Below are 25,396 nucleotides of genomic sequence, written 5' to 3'. Positions count from 1 at the left end.
AGACCAATCTGATCTCCTTTAGTCTTGCATTATGTCTGTTCTCTGCTGTGGCATTGCTGACCTTAATGATCCTTCTCAACAATATCTTTCAACATTTTCCATTGCAGCCTTTGTGTAGCAACTCAAAAATTCACTTTTTGAAAGTGAAGGACAGAAAAAATTTAATGTATCTGATATTCAGACTCCATACTAGTAAGACTGAATCGACAATGGCCAGACCTCTGTGAATTGCAAAATATCACTGTTGTTACTCTACGATATTCAAGTGCTGAAGCAGGTCATACTGTGCTGCATGTCTTTCTTTTTTTAAAATTAAAAACCTAAACAAAACAAAAGCAAAAAAAGAGGAACTCTGGCATCTCTGGCATAAAGCACATATATGGGCTGTTTTGGGACTCTCGCAATTTTTTGAAATGGAAAGGACGAAAAGCTTTGGAAACCATAGTTTGTGATTTAATCATTCAGGCAGCTGTTCCAGAGGGCTAACATATTTTGCCATGTACCAGAGCAGTTCCAGAGATAAAGAGCCATTCAGAAAAGACTACCATATCAGAAACCCTACTGTTAGATGCAGTTAAAATAGCTTCTTTTACTAGGAATTAGTGAAAATGACGAAATAGAACATTTACGTGCATACATCCATCACAGCATTTTTAATCTACGAGATAAATATAGACTCATATTCAGTAAAATATCAGTCTAAGATTTTTATTCCAGTAGTTTGGTCTACAGAAATTGCTTTTAATCACAGAGGCTTTGTCCTTTAAGCAGAAGGCTGTGGTTTGTCTTCTTGAATCTTAGGTGTCTGCTTTTTCTTCTGCCTTATTCCTGTTATTCCTAAGTACGTCCAGGAGAAACAGGCTATATTTTTTGTTGGAACACTATTATAATTTGCTTTATGATGGGGGAAGGAGCATGTGTTGCTTTGTCCTGTGGGTAGGAATATCCTAATGCTGTTGTTTCTCTTTCAACATTTTCCAAACTTCTGCTTGAAGAGAAAAGAGTCAGACACATCTTATGAAACACACTTTCTATATAAATAGTACATAATATACCTTATTTGGCTCTGGTTTAAAACCATTGCCAAACTTATTGTGAAGACACTCTGCCCAGAGGGAGGAGCCAAGCATTCCCAACTAGATATAATCTGAGATCCTGGGACAGCAAGACAGCTTCTCCACTGCATTTCCCAGAGGAACAGCTGCCCCTTCCACTGGATTTGCAGAGGAAGAATACAACCTTCTACAGGATCCCTGCTCCAAGAGAACCACACCTGATACTCCAGGAGGACTGCAGCCACAATTCCAACTGAACTGCTACCAGCACCCTGACCAACAGGGTGTCAGGTTGTATTCTGACTGTCAGTGTTGTTTTGGTTTACAACACTGCTTATTTTATCTTTTTATTTTCCTCCCTAATAAAGAACTGTTATTCCTGCTCCCATATTTTTGCCTGAGGGCCCCCTTAATTTCAAATTTATAACAATTTGGAGGGAGGGGGTTTACATTTTTTCCATTTTTGGGGAGGCTCCTGCCTTCCTTAGCAGACATCTGTCTTTCCAAACCAAGACACAAACAAACTGTTATTAATAATAAATGTGTTTTTTAGGAAGCTAATACTGAGAAAACAAGGTTATTTAGCTGTTTGGTTCTTTTCTAGTCCCTAAGAATGCCTGTCCATTTGAAGACCTGTTGCACAGCCCTTCACAGGGGTTTTGCACTCTGTGTACAAATGCTCTAGAGACAGCCTTTGCCGTGGCCTAAAGGGCTTGTGATTTGCACCAACTTGAAGGTTTATACCAAGCTTTGGTGTTGTTACACTACCACTACATGCAACACGAAAGGACTAGCAAGCTGGATGAGATTTGGGAGGAGCAGAGCCCAGCACACCCAAGGCGGGAGCCAGCCACCACTTCGATACATGATGAAAACGCCAACCAGTGCTACTTTGATTGTCAGGCTATGAAGTACCTACGGCTACTACTTGTGAACAGGTTTTCTTCCCAAAATGTTTACTCCTGGATGTTAATGTGCAAGGAATGGTAGCACCTGAAATGTTTATGCAGGGGGAAAATCAGGTCATGTGCAGCCAGATATCCTATGCTTACAATCACAAATCCAAACTCAGGAGCAAACATGTTGTTATTTTCCAAATTTAAAAATGCTAACAGTTACTTTTATAATATTTTGGCTTGATTTTAAAACCTTTTGCTTACATTTTAGCATGGAATGTTACAAATGTATAACTATGCACAACAGTTTGGACCAAAAGTAAGAAATCAACGTACATATCAGACAACAAAGACATAGAAGGAGTTCATCTGGCATCATGCTGCTTCTCTTAGCACAGGTATTTATGTGAGTGGCTTGACTGGATGCTACTTTCTACAGCAGAGTTGTTAGTCACAGAAGCATTTCTCTAGGCAATGCAGTTCATCTCCTTCAGCACTGAATACTGGCCATAATGACCAATGTGTGGTAGGACAAACTGCACAGTTTCTTTTATGTCTTCAAGGAAGAGAGGTTTCACACAGGAATCAGCTGGTTAATTGCCACAAATATTTGCATTAAAGTTTTCAAAGATGTCCACACTGTTTACTGGGGAAAAAGAAAAAAAAAAATCTGATTTAGAGGAAACAACAATAAATTATGTTTAGCAACAGACACAATTCAGCAGGTTATTTTCTTTTCAAACATTCAAAGCACACTGTAAATTTGACTGCAGGTTACAGTTAATTGAATTACAGAGTATACACAGCACTAATGTATAAATCATGCTTATCTGACAGCTCAGGGAACTTGCTCTGTTGCCATCACCAAAGCCCAGTTTCAAGGAATCCCTCACATTCATCCACATTGCTCAGGCATAAGTGAATTCCTCTGCATGCTGGACTTCTACAAATAGTTAGAAGCTTATGCTTAAATTTAAGCACAAATTGTATTTGCTGAGATTACTGACACAAGTAGTTCCATAGCAGCATCAGTTTGGGCCCAATAGCCACACCCAGGAGAATGGCTGAACATATTTACTCAGGCATGCTCTGAGCATCAACTTAGGGCTTTATCTGAGGATTTAATCCATTACTACTTCCTCTATCCCTTCACAAAATAATAAGTAATTTTTTTTAAAAGTTAACTAGATAGTGATGTGATTCTCACATCAATGTTCTTTTAATTTCATTTTCTTTGCCTTGAATTCGTTAAAAAGTGTAATGTGTTTTAATGCAAAGTCAGAGTTAAGCTTCATACTGCAAAGTGCTTACAATCAAAACACCACAAAAAAAAAAAAAAAAAGAATTATTCTTTCCTGATTGGGAATGGTTCTAGACTTGTAAATTGGACAAATGACAGCCAGCAATCTTTCAGCACCAAATAGTAAAATATTTCATAAATCATTTTCTCCCTGCCAACAAGATCAAATTGAAACACAATAAGAGGCCCTTTTGTAAACTTGTGTTGCTATACTCATAACAAGTAATTTTTTTGTCAAAAAGAGTACAAGCAGTTTAAGCAGAATTAAGTGAACCTGTACACTAGTAGGAGATTAATCTATTTTTTAATCTATTTTCAATTTATTACATCAAAGATGTTTCCTACAGCTTGCCTTCCCTGCCATCCCCACCCTTTTCAGTTACAATCTCTGCCTTCATTAATTGAGTTGGCTATAGAGGGTATCTGTTGTCTAAATCAAAATCTGGAATAGCAACAATCTGTAGGGTTGTCAGATGTTTACAAGGAAAAAAAGAGATTCCTAACTCAACTGCCTTGTCTATACCACAACATTTATGTGTTCCAGAACAGAAAGAATTTCTTGGTAATTTGGTTTTCTGATGTGGTACTCTGAGGTACCCTTAGCTTTCAATTTGAGCAAAAATAAAAACCTTGAGAGGCACATGCTTGCAGCTTATCTGACAATAAAAAAATAAATAAAGCCACATGAGAAAGACGCTAGCAAATAGAAAGAATATTATATTCAGTATTTTTCATTAGCACAAATTGAAAGTGCAGAGAGACTAATAATAAAAAAAAATATTTAAAATAAAACAGTCCATGGGGCTATTGCTTTATGTTATAGAACAATAATCTAAAAGTCCAATAGACACATATAATTTAAACCAAATATCCAAAGAATGATTTTTGCTTGGAAGAAAGCTACAACTCTTAGGTCTTTATCCAGTTTGCATGGGACTGAGATAAAGCTGTAAGTAAATACACAGTGTGACAATTTATATAGGATTGGTTCCTAGCTTCTAAAAGATGCCAGCAGTGGTTCCCAAAACATAATAAATACCTCAATAAAGTTTTGTTGTTGTTGAGAGCAGAAATACAAATTCACCATAACAGTGCATGTGCATCTACCACATGCTGCAATTACCACTAACTGAGAACAAAAGAAAGGTGAAGAATAGAAAACTACATGCTGCAACTGTACTGTGTACCTTTAGGGCTCTTTACCGACTTCTTCAGCTGTCTTCTCCTCCTCAGAAACTGGAAATGGAGACAAAACACCAATGAGAAACACTGGAAATTATTTTTTCAATGACAAATAGTCAAGTAAGTTGTTTCCCTTAGTCCAAAGGATCCTTGGACTAAAGGGACAGAATTTACAAAGCTGTATTAGGTATGCTGACATTTTTCCTTTTAGCTTTTTTATTCTAATTTTAAAAGAGTTTAGAGGCCAAACTTCTAAACTCCATCCGAAAATCTATCTACACAGTAATGATTTTAACATACATTTTTCTTTGCATTCAATTACATCATTCAACTTCAATAGCAACATGAGATTACTTATAGTTGCATCAAAGCACTACAAGCTTTATTCATACCACATGCACTATATTTTTCTTGACACCAATGCAAATTAGGAAAATTCTGTCTTTCAAATCAAGACAGATGTTGAAAAAATGTGTTATATGCAGCACAAGGAGAATTTTCCTTTCTTAATGAAGTTCACATCCAGCCACTTACTGAGCAGGGCACTGAGCTCACCACACTGCCGCGATCAAATTTAGCAACCTACTTCTACTGCACCACACATAATTTGAAAATTGGATTTTCTGCTAACACTGCGATGCCAAACACAGCCATCATGGGCAGCCACACTGCATCACTTGAGTTCTGCATGCTCTTGCAGCTGGTTCAGTGCACACAGCCGCCAGCACTTCACAGACACAAACATTTCAGACCCAGCTGGACTCTTGCACCCCCTGAAGTTCACCACAACTCCTCAGCATCCTTGTCCTGGCTCTTTGAGTCTACATCAGAAATCTCTTGAGCTCCTGAAGCTACTCCTTCCTTGTTGCTAAATTTTCTTCATGGGCAGAAGAAGCTGCAACATCCAAGACTTTATTCCCAGTTTCTATGAATCAAATTAGAAAGATAATTGTCTTCTCTTTCCATTCATTATCATAAATGAGGGCAAGCTACCAAGGCTCACAAAGCACGAAGTGCCTGCCTAAAATATATGCTTGAAGTAGCTGAAGACAACAGGATCTATCAGATGATTAAATTTTATCATGCAAATAAAACTTTGCAAATGGAATTAGAAGGAAAGTCTGTCTCTTTCCAACCCTGGAGCAGAAACCTATAAACTGGAGCTACTTTCATGTATTTACGCACAGGCAAATATCCTCTAATGTATATATTTTCTCTTGCAGATACTGTTGTTTTTTTTCTTGTTTCTGTCAAATTCATAGGACATTACATCTACACTCCACATAACCTTGGACAGACATCATGGGTAGTTTTAATGTAAAAATATTCTAGCATCAGGCTGAAGATTCAGGCTGCAATTCAGACTGTAATGGCCAACTAGTGATTTTTCAACACACCTTTAAGCATAAAGCAATCTGTCTCTACAAAAAGCCTGTAACAGGTAATATTCAGTAGTAGGAAGTCTCTATACAGATACACTGCAGGGAGACTCAACACATCATCCAGCAGTTGCATGTTAAATTTTACTTGAGTAGTTTCTCTCATACCCTGTTCTTCTAACCTTCCTGTCAGAGGTCTCCATCATCACACTCTTTAACTGCTCAGCAGGAGGTTTGTCTCTTTCTTGTTCCATCCTATACCAAGCTACATGTCTATTAAACACAGTAAGTAAACAGCTTCTCTAGGAGTTCAATAAATGCAGCAAATAAGAGTTTTATAGAGCTAGCATCCCATACCTTTCCCCAAATATCGCCTTACAGCTAGTTAAATACAGCATATTTTGAACATCAATTATTTCACTTTACTTTGCAGAATGCTTTATGGATTTTGAAGAAGCAGCAAATGCTCAGGAATTGGTACTTTTGCCTTTATAGGGAAAAGCTATGCAATATAAACAGTACATTTGAAATTTGGAACTTTAGATATTTTGTAGCAAGCAAAACTTGATGTAATGCCATATATTCGCTATGTTAACAAGCTGCTAGGTTTCAGTTTGTAATGTCAAACATTCAGCTTATATTACCAAAAGTTCTTTCTCTAGCTGATACTATTTAATCTTTTTTTTTTTCTTGTGAGTGTTTTAATTTCTTTTGCACTAAGAAGAGTAGATCAGTAGGCAACTAGAGGGAGCACCATGGTTTTTTTCTGCTTTTTAACAAAACCTCATTTCCTTTGGATGGGAATTGTGTTTATTTGTTTTCTACATTAATACCTGCCTTAAAACCAAACATTAACCTCTTGTACTGAAAAAATTGTCCCTGGTCTGAATTATTCCTTATGGCTATCAGAAAGGCAATCGAATGCAAAAAAATATTGATTCCTCCCAAGGTGTTCATCCATACACATCCATACATTGTCTCTGTGGAGTAGCTGTCACTGCCTTAAATACAAAGGGTGTTGTGGCAGGCATTGTATTTTGAAAGCCCGTGTTTGTAGAATGGGTGTAGTATATTTATATACAAAATTGCCCTTGATTAGGGCACAAATCTTGCATTTAAGTGGCTTTCCCATCTGTTCCTTGAGCACATGTGGCTGGAGCCCCCTTCCAGGTGCCAGAGGTCTTTTGGAGAAGAGGCAGGTGGCAGCAGCTGGTGGTCCCCATGCACGTGCTCGTGGCAGCTGGCACTGGGTCACTCTCCCTCAGGCCTGACCTCTAGCAAAGTCTCAGAGTGGCTGAGGAAGGTCATCTTGGCACTGGCTCTTTGTCGTCCTGCATACTGTCCAAGTGTCTTCCAGTGTTTTGGATTAGGAAACAGTCTCCAGCCCCCTGATGAACCCCCAAGGGCTCATTTGACACCAGCACAAATCCCTGGTGTGAATGACGCCCTGGCAAACTGAGAATGAATTCCCTGCCTGGCTCAGATTTGAGACTGTCAGTGGGGTCCCTCTGCATGAGGAACATCAGACATACTGCCCGAGTCCTCACATCCTCCCTGCTGATCAGCTGGTGGCACAAAGCCTTACAAAGTTTAGGCATTTTTCCTTTGTTTCCCCGTCCGTGCTATTCGCGTTTCATATTTTTTCAATCCAGTTTAATCTCTTGCAATTGCTCCATGTAAAATCCTGCAGTAACACCCTATTTCATATAAGATATTTTAGTCTCTGCCTGGTACAATGGTGATTCATTGTCCATAATCCTTGGATGAAGGATTTTCTGTCTGTTCAATTGTTGTTAATAAGCCTGTCATGAACTCTGCAGCAAATAAAGGATGTAACTGAAATCCACTCCTAACTTTTGTTAGTTCAAATACTAAAATATTAAGCTTCTTTTTTTTTTCAAAATATTTGTAGAGGAGTTACAGCATCTTTACTTGGTTCTGTGCTGTTTCCTGAATGATGATTAGCTTGAAAATCTGAAATCCCTGCATTTCTTCATGCAATGATGATTATGATTCATTTTGTCTATTTATGCCAGATCCCTTACAATTTCCACAGGCTGTAAGTGAATAAAATAATCTGAATTGTCCAACTGCTTCTCTGCAATGAGGACACATGGTATTTAATATTATGCTTTCCACTGAATGCCCAGCTGCTTTATTATCCTTATAGAACAATACCACTCCAGCTCCTTGACATCTTTAGCAAAACACCCAATTGCAGCATTCCTGCCAAATGGATCTCGGTCAAGGGATAATTCCATCCTGATCCATACAATTTAAAGCCTGCCAAAAATTATTTCGTTTCCCTTCATATTCACAAAAGTGGGGCTCATTGGACTCTTTCTTAATTCTCTGCACACACACATCCTTCATCAAAAGCATTGGAGTTAAATGGCTTCACAATTTTCCTGCTTCATTTGTGTCCTGTGCTTCCCCTCCATCCTAGTAGGATCTATTATTACTCTACAGAATATACAGAATGTTACTCTACAGTATGGAGAAGGTATACTTCACAGTTTCATACAAAGTATTATATTGGTAGCAAAAAAATCTCAGCCCCTGTGTATATATATTTATTTTTTTCTGAAAAGTTGATTTTTTTTTTTTGTTCTTAAGCTTTTTCACTGGTTATCTGTCAATTTTCAGTTTCCTCCTGGGATAAGTAGCTGCATCCCGGCATTGCTGGCTACAGGGCTACAGCTTTCTTCAGTTTTGGCAGGCATTTATATAGACCTGAATTAGGACCTTAACTTTCCTGTGATTTCAAAAAAAGACAATATAAAAGAACTTAAAGCCTTAGAGAAATTAAACTAATCACAGTTAACTAACTGTAGTCAAGGGGCTTTGCATATTGCATCAACAGCTGTTGCCAAAGCACTCAGAAGGATTTGGACACAGCAGGGATTGTGAGGGCAGCATCCCCAGGGTTAGTCAGAGCCACAACACACATGCACTGCACAACCATCAGTGTCTAGCACCTGTGTAATATCCATTGCTGATGTGTAACAAGGAATCCCAACCAAAATGCTTCCTGCTCCTGCCCAGGGTAGCTACAGACACTGCCAGGCAGTCCTTAGCTCCTCTGCTTTAGGAGATAACCATTTGGAGAAGAAATGCATCCTCCCAAACTGCACTTGCAGGAACAGAACATGACTGGGCAACATTACACATGCACCTAATGCAATACCAAACCATTTCTGCTGTGGAAACACATCTGGCTTGAATTGAATAAATACAGAACAGGAAATTGATTTTACAGACAAAAGAAAATTGTGGATTTGTTCTGAAAGCTGGTATTTAGCTGTTTGCTTTTTTTTTTTTTTTTTTTTTTTTTTAATAAGGCATCAGATTTAGGAAGCTTATTAGCACAATATACAACATTTCACCTAGAAATGTAATTTTTTAGGAAACTATCCTTATCATTTCTGTGAAAGAAAACTCACCAAAAACTGCTTCCTATGTAAAGCAGTGATTCCTGTTCTCTTTAAAGACAATTTTTACAAGTGCTGAACTTGCAGCCCTGAGAGTGAGTGCAGAACTAAACACTTCTGTGCACTTACAGTAGAAGATGGAACAGTCCAAATACAGGGTGATTCTGCATGCTCATGGTGGTCAGTTTGAATTGTGTGAATATTTGTGAGCTCAGCAGAACAAAGTGACAAGATAAGCAGGTACTTGTGTGCCCTGTGTGACTGACCCATCTTTGCTGCAGCTGATAATAAAAAATAACATGCCTAGATTGACTTTCTCCTGCTAATAATAAAGGAAACCCCGTGCAAGTGCATTGACTTCCAGGACCCAGATCCTACTGCTTGCATAGCCTCTTCCCCAAAAGCCTTCAAGCTTTTAAAACAAGTTTTCCAACTTTCCCGGGGTAGTTTTTATGTAAAAAAAGTAAAAAAAAAAAAAAAAGTAAAAAACATACTTTTGTCTGGGATGTAAAGCCCTAATGCAAAATTTGTCCAGCTCACACTGGCAATCATGTCCTAGCACCTAGGAGAAAACATAAGGTGACCTTGAAGCAAGGAGGTGGAAGAGATACAAACTAATTTGTGTATTATATTTTTTAATCTTACTGGATTTTAAACTTCTACCTTGTATTTTTAAGTGGTTTTCTAAGTATGTTTTCCTGATTTACAATAGAGATTAAAAAGACAGCTGTTCCAGATTTTAAAATGAAAGCTATATTCAATCTTTTCCTTGCTTGGGGAGAGGTGGGGATTCCTTCCAGCAGGACAGAAGTTTTATAATTAGGTTATACAAGATAACTCCAGCCTTCTCAGGAGTACAGCCTGTATTTCTTCCCTCAGTTTTGCATTTCCTTACCAATACATTTAAAGCTAACATATTTTGATCCTAATACTAATTCTTTGATTCATTTAAAATTATCTTTCCAGTTAGAAACAACAACAAAAAAAATTTAGAGAGGCACTGGTATCCTGACATTTTAAAAAATATTTAAAAATACACTTTTCTGAGTGAATCACTTTACTTGAAGCAGTCTCCTTCATAAGATGATTTTCTTTTTTTCTAGGCAGTCAAGATTACAGATACCAGAGGCTGGTATCTGTAATGCCAAACATCAGGTTCAATTACTTTTAAAATATTCTTTGCAGAAGAATTTGGTTTTATAAAGCTAAAATAATACAAGTTAGCCAGCATCATACAAATGGAATCCACCTGGAGCATGCAAACCAAAGCTGGAGTACAAAACAAGGCTTTGATATTTCAAGCTGCCAGTAACATAACCAATGTCACACACTAATTCCAAAGGAGGGGGAAGGAAGAGGAAAGTCTAATTGTGAAATTAGAAACAGTATTTTATTTACAGTCTTTTAGAGACCATCTTACACTAGAATGTTTACATAAAGCTTCCTCAGTCAGGTCCATTGAAGGTCTCAGAATGTCCCCTGAAATGTTAAGATAGGCAGAGAAGAATATTCCTGGTTCATTTTCATAGTTTAAAGACCTGCTAATGGAAAACTGGCAGTGAAGTAGAATTGACTTTTAAAAAGTCAAATTCTGTCACATTGGAAAAAATAATTCAAGAATTATTTGAGAAAACCTGCAAAATAGAGCACAAGAAAAGCAGGAGTACTTGGCTCACTCAGGTCTAATCCAGGGGAGAAGACAGCAGCAGCAGCAAGAAACTGTGATTCCCCTTAAGAGCAAATTCACATATTTTGGCTCCATCAGCCTTAGGGAAAATGGAAATTGTGATGACAGCTAAGCTTCCATGATTTCACCAGAAGACACCTGTCACCCCAGGCATGGCTGCCTTGGGTTCCACACCTTCTCCCTCTGGTCATGGAAGCTCAAACCACATCAGTAGGAACAGGGGGAAATAATAATCACTGATACAGTTTGGGACAAAACAGGCAAAGCTATGCAGCTGTCCCTGTAACATGACCAAGTGCTTCAGGTGCCATTGGCCAGGAAGATCCAGGGAGCTCAGTATGGAGGGCTTGCAAATGTCCACCAGGAACATCCCATCACCAGGAATGTCACTCAGGACCACATGAAATGTTCTCTCTCCTCTCCTCTCTAGCATTTTATTCAGTAAACATTTAGGACTCCAACCAGCTAGAGAAAGTTACTCAACTTACTGCTTGGAAAGGAAAAACACTTTACACCTACATTGGGCTTAAAAAGGAAAAAAAGGCCATTGACCACAGACTAATGCCTCTCTACAATACTGTGAAATCAGCACTTGAGTTCCACACAGGAAAAAATAAACTTTGTCGTTCCAAACAGAGTCAAGGAAAGAACAATTACTTAGAAAAGCACTGATTGTTTTTCAGTCTGATTGTTCCTATCCTTGAATGCACAGGATAGGAACTAGTGGCTGGCAACAGCTGACCCGTTTCTGGACCCACCCTGGCCCGATGGTGCTGTTACTCAGACACAACACGAAGGCAACCTCAGCCTCAGCCCTCCCTCCCTAGAGCCCCTGGGGGGAATCAGGAGTTTAGTCCCTCTGACATTCCAGCAATTCCCTAGGATGAACACAAACCAAAGGCTCAGAGCCCAAGGTCTTTGGGAAAATGATAAAGAAAGGAAAGGTCGGATTTCTAATAAACCTGCCACTACACAAATAGGACATATTTTCCTTTTTGCGAGCCATCCACAAGCAATCTAGATAAAAATCCATGAGGTCCAGCTGAGAGCCTAAACCATAGCATTATGAAGCCCATTATTAGGAATAAAAATTTTCATCACTCCGTACAGAAAGAGAAACATGTTCAATGAGCCAAGCACATCACAGGTTGTTTGTGTCTGATGTAGGTCACTAGTTCCCAAGAAAAGCCTCATTAATTCTTACTAATGACCAGAAGATTCCCTTGAAGAGAGTTTATTCTACAATTGATAATTAGAAAAAGATTCAGAGATGCCTATAATGGTCACAATAAAAGCATAACACTGCATGTCACATTAATCCAGAATAGTTTGTAATACCTCATAAAATTTAAAAAATATTGCTTTATATTCTGTAGCACAGAATTGTAGCAATGAGAAGCAACTCTGTTTGTTTGTTTTTGTCTGTTTTAAACATGGAACAATCTTTAGCTACTGACTGGAATGGATCACAAGGAAAACTAGCACAAGTTAATATAAACCATCTGTATGAAAAATACTCTAATAATTTGATGTATTAAATCCTTTGGGAGTTATAAAAAACTCCTAATTAAGACATTTTCTTTAATATTCCTCATACAAAGTAATGCACCAAGTTTTATTCACTTAAAACTTTATCCACTTTATCTGCAGTTTTTAAAGGAGTAAAGTTGTTGTTTGAAAAGGATGTTTTTCTCAGCTATAGGAAACATTGCCCAAAAATTAACTTCAAAATCCCCATCATTCCAATTCTGGTTTGAAATGCCGCCACAGGAAAACAGCAAGGGGTGCCTGTTGCCATCTTTTCTCTAAAGTAGGGGACTAACAGTATTCCTGTGAATGTTGTATTTACAGGAAAATTTCAAACTCAGGTAACACTAAATTAAATGCTAACAGATTTTGTTGTATAAAGTGAGTTGTTGCTTTCAAATTTAAATGCATATAGTTATTTTAAGGGGTTTTTTTAAGTCTTGACAATGAGCTATTAATACTAGTAAAAGTAGTACATCTATTTTCTCATTAATAGTGACATTCATTTAGGCAATATTATTCACTGTATGACCTTCTACCATTTTTGAGAAGCCACGTACCATGGCTGGGGTCTCCATGTACCAGCTGGGGTCTTCAGATGCTCACAACTTTTACAGAATTTTTTTTCTAAATATTGTTTGCTTTCTTCCAGTTATGCTATGATGAGTCATCTAAAACTCAGTTTTAGGAAGGAAAAACAGAAGGAAGAAGAAGAGACTAGTGGCCAGTGTATGGCAATCAGAGAGATATAAGATAAATGCAGCAGTCCCAGAGACAGATAAAAGAAAGTGATAAATGTGTAACAGAAATACCCAAGAGAAGTTCCATTACATAATTCCACTTCTTAGGGCCTAATTTAGCCAGATCAGTCTATCATAATCAGTAAAGAGAAAAAAGTCTTCATTCCTCCATCTCACACAAACAGATGCCTAGAATGGTGTGTCTGTTCTACTGAGCAATGTAATTCTGAAAGGCTCTGATTAAGTATGAGCAATTGCAAATCACTCTGAGGACTCTCCAGTAATTTTCTAAGTACTAACAGTGTCAGCACACCCAGAATTTGGTAGTGCACCAAGCCAAGCTGGTGTACACTGATTATATCAGCTGCTTTTGTCTGCTTGGCATCACTGTGTGATGGGGTCAGCAAAAGTCCTGTCCTGAAAGCAGCAGCTCCTGTCCAGAGCAGCCTGCATTTGTTTCTCTAGGCTGCAGACAGCTGCCACTGCAGTGTGTTTGAAGCTTAGCATGGAAAACACTGGCACATTCACACTCTAATCCTCCCCAAACCCAGTCACTCACTCAAATAGCCTTGGAAATAACAGAGAAGAGACCATGCCCTTCAATACTTTAAAGCTTAGGGAAAAAACCTATGCTAGAGAAGTTAGGAAGAAGTCTGGAAAAGCACAGTTTGGGGCAAAATTGCTTCTCTTATTTCAGTTTATAATGCCAAAACCTCAAGCCTCAATACCAGAGCTGGAGAAGAGTTTATGGTGGCAACCCAAACACCAGAAGTCACAGATGCAACAACCTTGCCTAATCCAAATAGCAGTTTTGGTGAATTTTTCAGCATTTGGTTTGTCTGAAGAAAAATTTAATTTATGGTCCCAGACACAGAGTACACTAGGAGGAGAACAACAGGAATTTAATCGGCATCAGGCAGTAACCAAGAGTGACAGCTCAAGCAATAAAAAAGTAGAGAAAATTAGAATTTAGAGGAAGTTAAAATCTTGGGAACAGAGTAACAAACTTCAGTACTTATTTTGGTAACAGTATTTCACAGAATTCCAGATTGGAATTGTGGATTGTAAATTGCTTAACTTGAGGCAAGGAGAACATTCCAGGAAGGTACAATTGTTAACTGTCTGAAATGGGAATTATCCTGATTAAGTATTAAGCATCCACCTCCAAGGCTGGGTTGTTTTTTTGTTTGTTTGTTTGGTATCTGTTTTGGTTTGGATGGGAGGTTTTTTTGCACATCCATGTATAATGATACATTTACATTATCTGTATACAGGAGCTGGAGACAAGCATTCCTTCACAGCTTGCACTTCCAAACGTTAGAGAAAGCTTTATAGATTAAAAGAAACAATTGCATTTGAAAAAGCAGAGGTTCACTGGTAACAATAAAAATACTTATACCTTCATCTGCAGAAGTAACACCAAGTTACCAACAAAACTAGTTAAAGTTACTCAAATACATATTTCTCTACCTCAGTACAAGTGGAGCTGTGTTATTTTTTTCCTCTAAATGAAGAAAACATGAATGATAAAGATGCTTAAATCCAAAACTGAAAGTTATATCCAGAAAGATTTTAATTAGATTTTTTTAAACACAATAGCTGTTGGCTGCAAGTAGACACTGAACGAAGTGGTACAGAGAAAGCAGAGAACTTTTGAAACAAACCATCATCTTCTTGTTAGCATGATGCCAATGGAAACTAGTTCTTATGTAGCTTAGAGGAAAGGGATGCTGGTTTAGGGACGCTGATCTGGATGATCAGACCATGTGCCTTCCTTCCCATGGTCAGGAACTCTGGGAAGAACTGCTCTGGAGGCCCTGCTGTCCTTCTGCAGGCAGGACCAGGATGAGGAGAGCAGGATGAGGGAGCAGGGAGCACTAAGGTGACCTGGAGCAGGAGCCTGTCCAGCCTGCCAGGCCAGGAGTTGGGTTACACTGGGTATAACCTCATGTGAACCCTGGAGAGGTCCCCAGGGTTCAGCACCCTGGTCACACCTGTCACCAGCACTTGCTCACAGCAATCTGCACTCGGGTCCAGTGCTGCAGGACAGCTGTGCTCAGGAGCAAGTTACAACATCCCGGGAACACCCAAGACATCAGGCAAGGAGAACACTCCTTTGCTTCAATTTCTTGACAATTTTACATCCCAAAGGTTTGTTTCTGCTAGCTTTACCACCCAGCCAAGGATCACCACTGCAGCAAGGTTTGGTAGAGGGCACCTGGGATGACCCTCAGGCTCCCTTACAACTTTCAGCATAACAGAAGTCTGGTTCTAGTGCTATTTTCCTCCATAAGTATGTTGCCAGAGATGCTAAATCTTAGAAATCAGTAATTTCTAAAGAGCTCCTCCACTTCCAGAGAACACCAGCAGGAACTAACAATTACAAGCCATATTTCTTCTTATCAAATAGCAGTCACTGAGTACATGAGGTCTACATGTTCAGAATGAGATGCTCAGACCTAACCACAGAATCACCACAGAGTGATTTGGGTAGGAAGGGACCTTAAAGACCATCTTGTTCAAACCATCTGCCATGGGCAGGGATACCTCCCCCTAAACCAGATTCTTCAGAGCCCCATGCTACCTGGCCTTGAACACTTCCAAAAATGGGGCACCCACAGCTGGGAAACTGTTCCAATGCCCCAGTACCCTCACAAGAAAGACTTTATTCCTAATATCTAATCAATTTATGCACCACGTTTCTCAGGGAAGATCCCAGCTTCCCTTTCTCAGGGAAGAGCCTCTTCGATAAAATGGCAGAAATATGTACCATACAGAAGATCCTACCTTATCCAACAATGAACAGTTATTCGTAAATAAGCACTGTGAAAGGAATACACAACCACCTCCAGACACAAGCAAGTGCTTATGAAATTAAAGGGAAATTTTGTGATTGCTCTGTAGAGCAAGAGATGCAGCAGTGCAGTTTTAAACACATCTCTTAATGGCTCTAATTTGCCAAATTTTACATATAACAGACTACTTCCTTTCTTAATGAAGTGGTCTACATATTCCATAGAAATTGAAATTTTTAGGGCTCTATGTATTTTAACTACTATCTTATAAATATTTCTATATGTAAGCAGTAATAATCACAGCCAAGGTACTTACTTCTACTTTCTATAAATTGTGTTACAGCAGATCAGACTAAGTATTGTTTTAAAATGTTATTTGTAATAGATTGTTTCAGAGACAAGCACAGGAAGTAGTCACATTTGAATTAAAATTGCATTCATACACAGACCTTTCACAAAACTCAGCAATTAGATGTGCTGCACTATTTTTCAAGTTTATTTATTAAAAAGGCTAATAAGATGCATCCACTCCTCACTGGAGTCATCAAGGAAGAAAGTGAAAATCATTCCAAATCTGCTAACACTTTTGACAGTACTATGATAAAAGCCCATAGATTAGCAGTCAAAATACTTTTAATCTCAGTTTGATCTGTATTTTAGACATATCCTCTCAAGACCAGTGGCAACAAGAAAATTTAAAAAAACAACCTTAATAATCTGCCAAATTAAATTACAATCCTGTATCTTACGCATGTTATGGATAGTTTTGCATTTGTATTATTGCAGTTTTTTAAAAGCATAATAAACCAAAATATTTCAAACACCCTGACAGCTCAAAATACTGAATGTTTTGCCACTTACCAATTTCAGTTTTTAACAACAATTTGACATTTTATTGTGAAAATTTAGTCTAATATACCCTTAAATTGAGACTGTGACAGCATTTTCTTTGCTATGCAAGATCCTGCTTAAGTTACATTGATAGAACAGATATAATTATTCAGGGTGAATATCTTTGGAATGGCTAGTGAACTAAAGTGTTTAGATTCCTTGACACATCCTTGAGAACTAGATCACTAAAACAACTGTTTAACTGATCACATTATAAGATCAACTTAATATTTTAAGAAATAGGATGGGGTAGAAGAATAAACATTTGACTCGTTTTAGATAGTAACTCTGGTGCCAGAGGCAGGATGCTTTCAGAGACACTGATTTAATAAACTTAATTACCTCATGCTCATGATATGTCAATGTTAATGCCTGAATTAGTTTTCACTGCTGGACAAAATCCATTAGGAACACTGATGTTCATTCTTAATGTTCTGTAAGAGGCAGAGCTTTAGAACACACACACACACACTCAAGAACTACATTCATAAATTAACCTTGAACTGCAGCAGCTTCTGAATTAGCAGCAAGTTCCAAATTAGCAGCAGCTTCTGAATTAGCAGCAGCTTCCTGCTGTGCTTCTTCCATAGCGTGGGATACCTCTGGAGCCAGTAAGTCATTCTCCCCTCCAGCTTCTGGGGACACCCCAGAAGTCTCATCCTGTGCTGTGGGTCCAGCACTCTCATCCTGTGCTGCAGGTTCAACTGAAGCTGCTGCATCAGCTTCTTCCACGGTCTTCTCTGCTCCAGTGACTTCATCCACCTCTTCTCCATCACCTTCTATGGATTTATTCAATACAATAAAGAGAGTAAAATGCATGCATGCAACAAAAAATTCACCAAATACTTTTTATCATCATCCTCATTTAAATTTGAAGTGGGAAGCCAAGATTTGGGATCAGAATTAATAAAGATCGATAATTAATCCCCCATATTGTCTAATGTGGCATCAAAAAACTGTGTTTATAAGATGAGGAAACCATATTCTTAATTACTGAGTTTCATAACATGTTTCAGTGTGATACAAAAATAAACTGTGACTTTAAGCAAGTGTTGGGGGTGCAGGGAAGGATAACAAAGGACATTGTCAAGTGTGGCATCAAAGCACTCTGCTGAAAGGGCCAGTGAAGGTACACACACAGGTGCCAGAGGGAGCATGACTCTGTGGAATTCATGTGGGGAATAAGACATTTGGTCTTATATAAGTAAGAAAACAACTTGCTAATTTCAAGTGGTCAGAGCTCACTTTCTTAGATGTATGACCATTTATTAATAATCATGACTGATTATTTTCTTTTTACAACTCACAACTCTCTTTTAAAGACTTGTTTACACCACTCTGGGTCCAACTCCTTGGAACCTGAAAAATGGTGTTTCCCAGTCATGCATCACTTCAAATTCAACTGAGACAAGTAATGAAAAACTAACAGCACAAAGCAACAGAGATGCTCAACCACCATGCAAACATGCACTAACATCAAGCTCACAAAGGAAAAGTTATACACCAACAGTTCATCACAAGTTAACCACTAGAACCAACTCACCATGCAAAAAAAAAAAAATAGAACTGGAAATCAATTTGTAACATAGTGTAAACTATGTGAGAATTGAAACAAAAAAGCTTAAAGAGACATAGTCAGAGTTTGTTTGATTCTTTTGTATCTGTTTAAAAACTAAACAGATCAATTTCATTTCTCAGTCATCTTATGCCAGTGAAAGCGTATAATTTGGTGTTCAGGTTTCAAGACAAGCCCATTCATTGCTCGGTAAAAATCAAAACTTTGCCTTATTACACCTGATCATGTCCCTTTAAGAAAACACTGTTTTTAAAAAAACCTTCATTCATTACACAAAGAACAGGCTAACAGCCAAGATCAGCATACAGTACACTTTATTGGACAGTCAAATATAGAGTGCATTAATTCAGAACAGCCAGCTTCTCCATCTCAGAACTGCCTTCTACAAAGCAGATTCAGTAATAAGCTCAATATGGTTTGGCCTTGCAAACATGGGTAGTTCTTTTAAAGTCTCACACAAAGGGAGTTTTACAAATGAAGGTATAAAGTCATCCCAAGGTAGGCTGCAATGTACTCAATGGTAAACGATTGTCCTTTGTTTGTATTTAACTTCCTCAGGTTTGGAAAAAGATTTCCCTTGTGTCTGGAAAGTGTAAAAGCAGAGCATACATTAGAAAGTCTGGAAAGTGTAGAAGCAGAGTATAGATTAAAAAGATCGAATCAGCTTGCAAAGAGTTAAAAAGAAAAGTCATAGATAAAAAAGAAAGAAGTCAGGAACAAACATCTTAAAGGACATGAACAACAAATGGAAGAAAAAACTCAGTATTCACTAAACAAGCAAGGAGAACATCCTGCAAGCCAAACATCATTTTACATTTGAAATGATGTCCCAGATTTTCTACTTTTGAGTCAGTCTTCTTCCAGGGGCTTTTTAAATCCCTCCCTAATTTGAGAGTAGCTTTTAGTAAAAAAGAGCCACAGAAAAATTGCTATCAGATCTCTTTCTAAATGTCTGTTATCATTAATTAAAATATCATTAAATATAATTTCAACCCTCTAATACACAAAGAACCTAGAATGATTCTTTCTCTTGTTTTGACAGACTTGTTCACTATGTACAGTTCTTTGTAACAGAAATTTTGGGTTCAGGCATAAGGGGAGAATTTTCCCCCACATGAGAAACCACAAAAATCCTATCAAAAGAATCTCTGATCAGCTGCTCTCCAGTATTAAGTTCTTCCACATAGAAAGTTTTTTTACCATAGGCAGCAAATACGCCTGCAAACATGCTGCTTGGCATACTGCTTTTCTATACACCACTTCATATGGTTACCAGCTCTGTTTTAGAGCTGATTTTAAGCTTGATTTAATGTGCCCCTAAACAAATATCAGAATACTTTGAGAACAGAATTTTTAACTGCTCTTATCAGCAATGCTTATTGTGAAAAAAATATAAGGACTGACTCTAAAGAATGCACAGGGAAAGAAACTGCAATGGCACTTCTGGGAAAAGCAATACTATTCTAACACTCTGTGACAAGATAAACATAAAAATATGACTATGCAGGGAATGGGAGAAAAAGGGGAGGGAGGGGACTGTTAACTCTTTTGAGAATGCACACAGTGGATTCTGTAGGAAAAGTAAGAACAGAACTGATGCTCGTTCTTAATGTCCTGTTCTTTTGGGTGTACACAGCTGGGAATGAAGAAGGATTTTAAAAAGGTGCTGATTCAATGGTGGTTTTGTACTTTGAATTGGAATCAGCTACTCAGAAGTCCAACTAAAAGCTCTGGGTTGAGCATGTATTCAGAAGTCAAATATTGAAAACAATACAGGAAACGAGTTTCAACTGTATTCACTGAATAGCATTAGAAGCATTCTTACTATCAATAAAAAGAGAGATAGCAATCATCTGCCATGGGTTGTGACATTTATGTGACTTTGTAAGCAGCAGATTATGGGATGTCTGGAGAGTATCCAAGATCAGTTGCTGAGCACTCAGTGCTGTGGGTGTTTCATTCTAACATGTGGATAGGCCAGGGCTAAAACTCAGTACTTTGCAGAAGTGCACCTTGGGAGAGAAGAGGGAATACACTGACATCCCTGGCAATACGTTGGAAGGTTTGCTAAATGCTTCCCTGTTCTCCCAACTATGGCAATCAGAGTGTAACAAGGGTAATCCTCACTTCTGCCCTGCACAGCAGGAGACTAGCTCCATAGGAGAGATCTGCTTTGGTCCTCGTTACATTTTCTATTTTAGGGACAATGAAGGATTGCAAATTGTGGCTGAATTCTCAGCATTTATTTAAACAATTGAGTTTTAAAACTGTACTGTGTTCAGCTGCTTGCTTGTTTTGGAAATTAAGGTATTTTACTACTTTAAATCTTAAAATCTGCAATTTTAATGTTCTGAAACTAAAGCATGTGTTGTAGAAGTTCAAGGCTAGCAACTTCTAAAGAAATAATTACAGAGGCAGACAATTTAAACCATGCTCTCACACTGAAAACAAAATTTAAACCCGAGATACTTTATTCAAATCCATTCTTTGTCTGCATGCAAATATACTAAATCAATTCACTAGAAGTCAAGAGTATTAAAAAAAAAAAAAGGAAGAGCTTCAAGTGCCCTGGCTTCAATACTTTATTTTTTTTAAATAACAACAAAAAATATATAAAGATCCTTAAGAAATTTTCCTAGCAAGGCCATGCTTCCCAAAGTTTTCTACCTTTTACATTAATGCTATAACACTAATTGATGTAGACAGGGACAGCATTCCGTTACAAGTAATTGAACTAACACAGTCTAACTGTTCAAGCACGAAGAGCTAAGTAAGGATTTGCTATGCATTTAGGTAATTCCTGCATTTCATCTAACCCCAAACCAGAAAAGACAAAATCAAAGTTGTAGGAGAAAAAATTGACCCAAGTTAACTTTTTGTTAATGTAGGTTTTTTTCCCCCTATTGAACTGTATTTCCTGACGGCATGTGGCCTGAAGCCAACCTGTTGACTGAGAAAAGATATTATCTTCTCCCCCACACTGAAAACAAAAGAACAAAATTGATTTTGACAGCATTATGTATTCAGTCAAGTTTCATTAAGCTTCCAGTAAATCAAATACCCATTATACAATTAATAGTATTCACACATCAGCTCTTTCCATCCAAAAAGACTCCACAGGTGGATCAAAGATCAGATTCACTGCCTGAACTTTAAGGCCACTACCAAAATTTGTGCAGCAGCAGCGTTGTAAGAGAACAATACTGTACAACCACCTCTGTCTTCACTCCCACTCACACAGTTCAGACAGGGACATGGACAGTGCTAAAGCCTGATTAGACAATCCAGAAATCTGTTCCAAATCCTCATGTACCCAGGCAACAAGAGAAAGGAGTTCAACTCACCCTTGCTTGACCACAGGTTGCTTTTCTGCCCCTCGGCTCTCTCAGGAAGAATATTTTTATGTTCAACAAACTTGCTGCGGGGTGAACTGACTACTCTGTAGGCCTGAAAGGGAATTATACCTGAATTTACAGCTACATCCCTACAAATTTACCAAACACAAAGAGAAGAGAGGGAGAGAAGGGATTTTAAGCAAATGCTACTGCCCATCTTAAAATGCACATAAAATTTATCCTAAGCTAGGTTTAAAAAAATTAATAACCTACTATACTAATATTTTTTACGTATTTCATATTTCTCCATTGTTAGAAAGCAAAACAATATACCATGCAGCTTTTGAAGTGCTGCAGTGTTTCAGGAATTGAAAACAGCATTTTAAAAGATAATTATATTAAGATTTCTATTTTTGTAATGTGGTAAAAATGTGACAGGAAGAGAGAGACTATGTTATTCTAATAGAAATGCAATCATACATGTTTGATATTTTGAACAAATAGCTACTTACCATTCAAGAGGATTACTTTGTGGGACAGGGAAATATGTACCTCTCTGGTGTGTGCAAGGCACTATGTGAGATCTTGGGGGAGAGGGGTAGAAATAAGCTATAGAACGGAGGATTTAGGGATGAATCAGATACATTTAGAAGCAGGGAAGAGAATGGTTACTGAAAAGCTTAACAAAACCAAATGTTTACAAAACTTTAACATGCTTTCTTGAAGTAACTAATGCTGTTATCTTCTTTTTCTGTGCCCAAATTAACAAGGTTCGTATCTTCCCCTTGCCACTTCAGATTGCTTATTTCACATCTGCCTTGCCCACTTTGAAACATTGCTAATGTTTCTGGTTGACAAGACAAGGCAAGGGGTTAGAGACAGGCGCCTTATTCAGCCTTTGGACACATTCATTCCACATAGTTTTAAATATACTTTCCACTAAGAGTGACCCAGCACTACTTATCGAAGTAACAGTAAAACAGGCAAGCAATAGGCTTTCACCTTCACTAAATTCTCTTAAGCTGATTTCTAAGTTAGGCTGCACTTAGCTATATGCTACAACATCATTGATGGTTTGCAACTTGACCATACTCTAACCCACCTTATACCATGCCAGCTCAGAAAGCACAAACAGGTCCATCCCCAAACACTTACATAAAATAAACCACCAAAAGCAGCAACACCAGCAAGCAGATAGATCATCATGCTGTCTCTAGAAGAGCCAGGAACACTCCCAGATGACATCTGGCGAGGAGGCCCTACAAAAACCATTAGGTAAAGTGATGTAAAGTGCTGCTAAAATACGATCACAAAAAAGAATTATGGAATCTGAACTCTGTGTGGGAAAGGATGATTCAAAATGGTTATAAAATAGAGGTTGATGTATACTGATGTATATCCTATGACTGAGTAACACAGGGTGTGGTGCTCCATGGCTGAGCTCTTCCTAAGGGGTGTTCTTCTGTGAACTATGTTGTCTGCCATCAGCTTCCAAGTACTGGGCACAGTCTATATAGACTATGGAATGTTAAAGAAAAAAAAAGAAAATAATGTAAAAAAGCTCCTGACTAAGGTAGGTAAAAGAATTATCTGTCCTTATTCCTTATGATCAGCAGAAGTAATGAATTCTCTCTTCAGGGTAAACAGAGAATTTTTAAAAAAGCTTCTTCATTTGAATTCATGTTCTTTCACTCTCAGACTGCTGACACTTTGACACATACCCTTCATCTCATGAATTGGCCAGTAGGGCAGAGAGGTAGGATTACACAATTTTTTACCTGACTGGATACATATAACTCTAACAGCAGTGCTACCCATTCATTTGTTATAAACTGATTCTTACTACAGTCTTGGATTCATCTGTACACTTCAAAAAGAGACCCATGAAAAACACACATAATTCTCTTGGTCAACACAGCCTTCTGTGTAAATTTGTGACTTGATCCCAGATGAGAAATGTCTCATTGAAAAAGTGCTCATGAAAAATAAAATGGCTCTGAGCATTGCAATTGACAGCTGCAAAAATAATCGCAACGTCAAAACACTGCCATTGTGTGCTAGGTTATGTTTAGCATCATCTGTCTCATGACACAATTCTCAGACTCCTCTCCAATAGCCGGGCATCCTCATGGATTTGCATACATTTTTATTTTCGTTCAGCAGCAGTGTTTCCTTAACCCTCCCCCTCCCCGGGGCTGCTGGCTGTAGCAGGACAGTGATCAGCAAGCTGCCATCGCCGAACACGGCTGGCAGGTTTTTTTTTTGCCAGTGGTTATACAACCCCTGATGCGCCAAAAGCCATGGCAGTGGCGCACCGGGTCTGCTCCCGTTCCCTGCCGGGGCACCGCCGACCCCGGGGGCTGATCTGCTGGGGGGGATGTACCCCGCTATTCCAGGTGGAAGAGAAGGCAGCAGCGGCCGCCCTTTTGCCAGGGTGAGGGTCGGGGGTCCCGGCACGGCTCGGCTGCCCGGCGAAGCTCTGCAGCAGCCAGCGCCGGAGCCCAGGATGACCGAGCAGCCCGTCGGCTGCCGCCCGCCCCCGCCGCACCTGTCCCGGCCCCACACCGACCCCATCCGCGACCTTCGCGCATCTCCTCCGCCGCCCGGCCCGCGCCCCGTCCCGCCATCCCAGGAGCGCTACCCGGCCCCGCGTACCACGCTGCCTGAGGCGGCTGGCGGCGGCAGGAGCCCTGCTCAGGAGCGAGCCCAGCGCCTGCGAGGCGGTCCTGCAGAGGGACATGGCCGGGCGGCGGAGCGGAGCAGAGCGCAGCCGACTCCGCGCTGCCCGTCGCGGCGGGGATGCGGCGGCGGACACCGGTCCCGCCTCGGTGCCGCGGGGCGGGCCGAGCCGCAGCCCCGCCCCGCGCACCTGGACCGCTGCCGGCCGCGGTGTCCCGGGAACGGCGCGGGAGGAGCGCGGCTGCAGAGGGAGGGGAGGCGGCGTGCGGAGCGGAGCGCGCAGTGCGCGGAGCCGGGCGCTGCCGGCACCGACCTGCCCCGGGGCAAGTAAACGGCGTGCGGTGCTGACCGCAACAGCAGAGCCGGGATAACAGGGATGGCATTTACCGAGGAGAAAGAAGATAGGGAGAAAGTACTGTTTTACTTAAAAAGGAAATTTTCCAAGAGAAAAAAAAAAATTAAGAAGAGCACTCGGGTTAAGCACCGTGCCAAAGGCATTCGGTGCTGGCAGTGAGACACTCGACGTGAATCGCTGCTCTGGGATCATGCTCTGGGATCAAAGCTTCTCGGTGTCCCCTCCCCATGCCGACTGTCACAACCATGGGCACTTCCACGTCAGACCTGGGCAGCTGTCCTTGTCCTACCTACACTGTTAGCCCTGTTTCTCCTCCTTTCTCCATACAGAGCTTCTTTCTTCCCTCAATGATCATCTAGTGCCATCAGAGTCTGCCATGCTGCCCTTTTCGCAGCCTTTGTCCTTGACTGACCTTGATGCACAGAGAGGGCAGAAGCGTTCACAAGGCAGTGCTCACACCCAAGACTGACACGGGCTGTGTAGTTCATCCCCTGTGGGCACCTTTCAGGCACGGCCACTTCCCAAAATGCCCACAGGAAAATGCATATTTTAGCATTTATACAGATGC

General features: G+C 39.6%; 1 protein-coding gene across 1 annotated transcript; it reads right to left on the bottom strand.

Annotated features, from left to right (window-relative positions):
* Nucleotides 1-1,484: 1,484 nt before the first annotated feature.
* LOC120496078 (mitochondria localized glutamic acid rich protein) lies at nt 1,485-24,679 on the bottom strand. Its single transcript, XM_039696143.1, has 6 exons — nt 24,450-24,679; nt 22,950-23,053; nt 21,804-21,906; nt 17,381-17,662; nt 4,439-4,487; nt 1,485-2,597 (listed from the first exon to the last, which is right to left on the bottom strand). The coding sequence occupies exons 1-5, from the start codon at nt 24,532-24,534 to the stop codon at nt 4,441-4,443; spliced, it is 621 nt and encodes a 206-aa protein (XP_039552077.1). The 5' UTR covers nt 24,535-24,679; the 3' UTR covers nt 1,485-2,597; nt 4,439-4,440.
* Between the last annotated feature and the right edge of the window lie 717 nt (nt 24,680-25,396).

This window comes from Passer montanus, unplaced genomic scaffold (assembly GCF_014805655.1).
Source record: "Passer montanus isolate IOZ18808 unplaced genomic scaffold, ASM1480565v1 scaffold95, whole genome shotgun sequence".
NCBI classification, from domain to species: domain Eukaryota; kingdom Metazoa; phylum Chordata; class Aves; order Passeriformes; family Passeridae; genus Passer; species Passer montanus.
This window is presented reverse-complemented; position numbering and strand designations above follow the sequence as displayed.

Excerpts from the sequence above, each read along its gene's own strand:
- LOC120496078 (XM_039696143.1), bottom strand. The coding sequence starts at position 24,534 with ATGTCCCTCTGCAGGACCGCCTCGCAGGCGCTGGGCTCGCTCCTGAGC. Across the intron at positions 21,907-22,949 it reads CTTTTGGTGGTTTATTTTAT|GCCTACAGAGTAGTCAGTTC; the intron begins GTAAGTGTTTGG and ends ATTCCCTTTCAG. Across the intron at positions 4,488-17,380 it reads AGAAGCTGCTGCAGTTCAAG|TTTCTGAGGAGGAGAAGACA; the intron begins GTTAATTTATGA and ends CTCCATTTCCAG.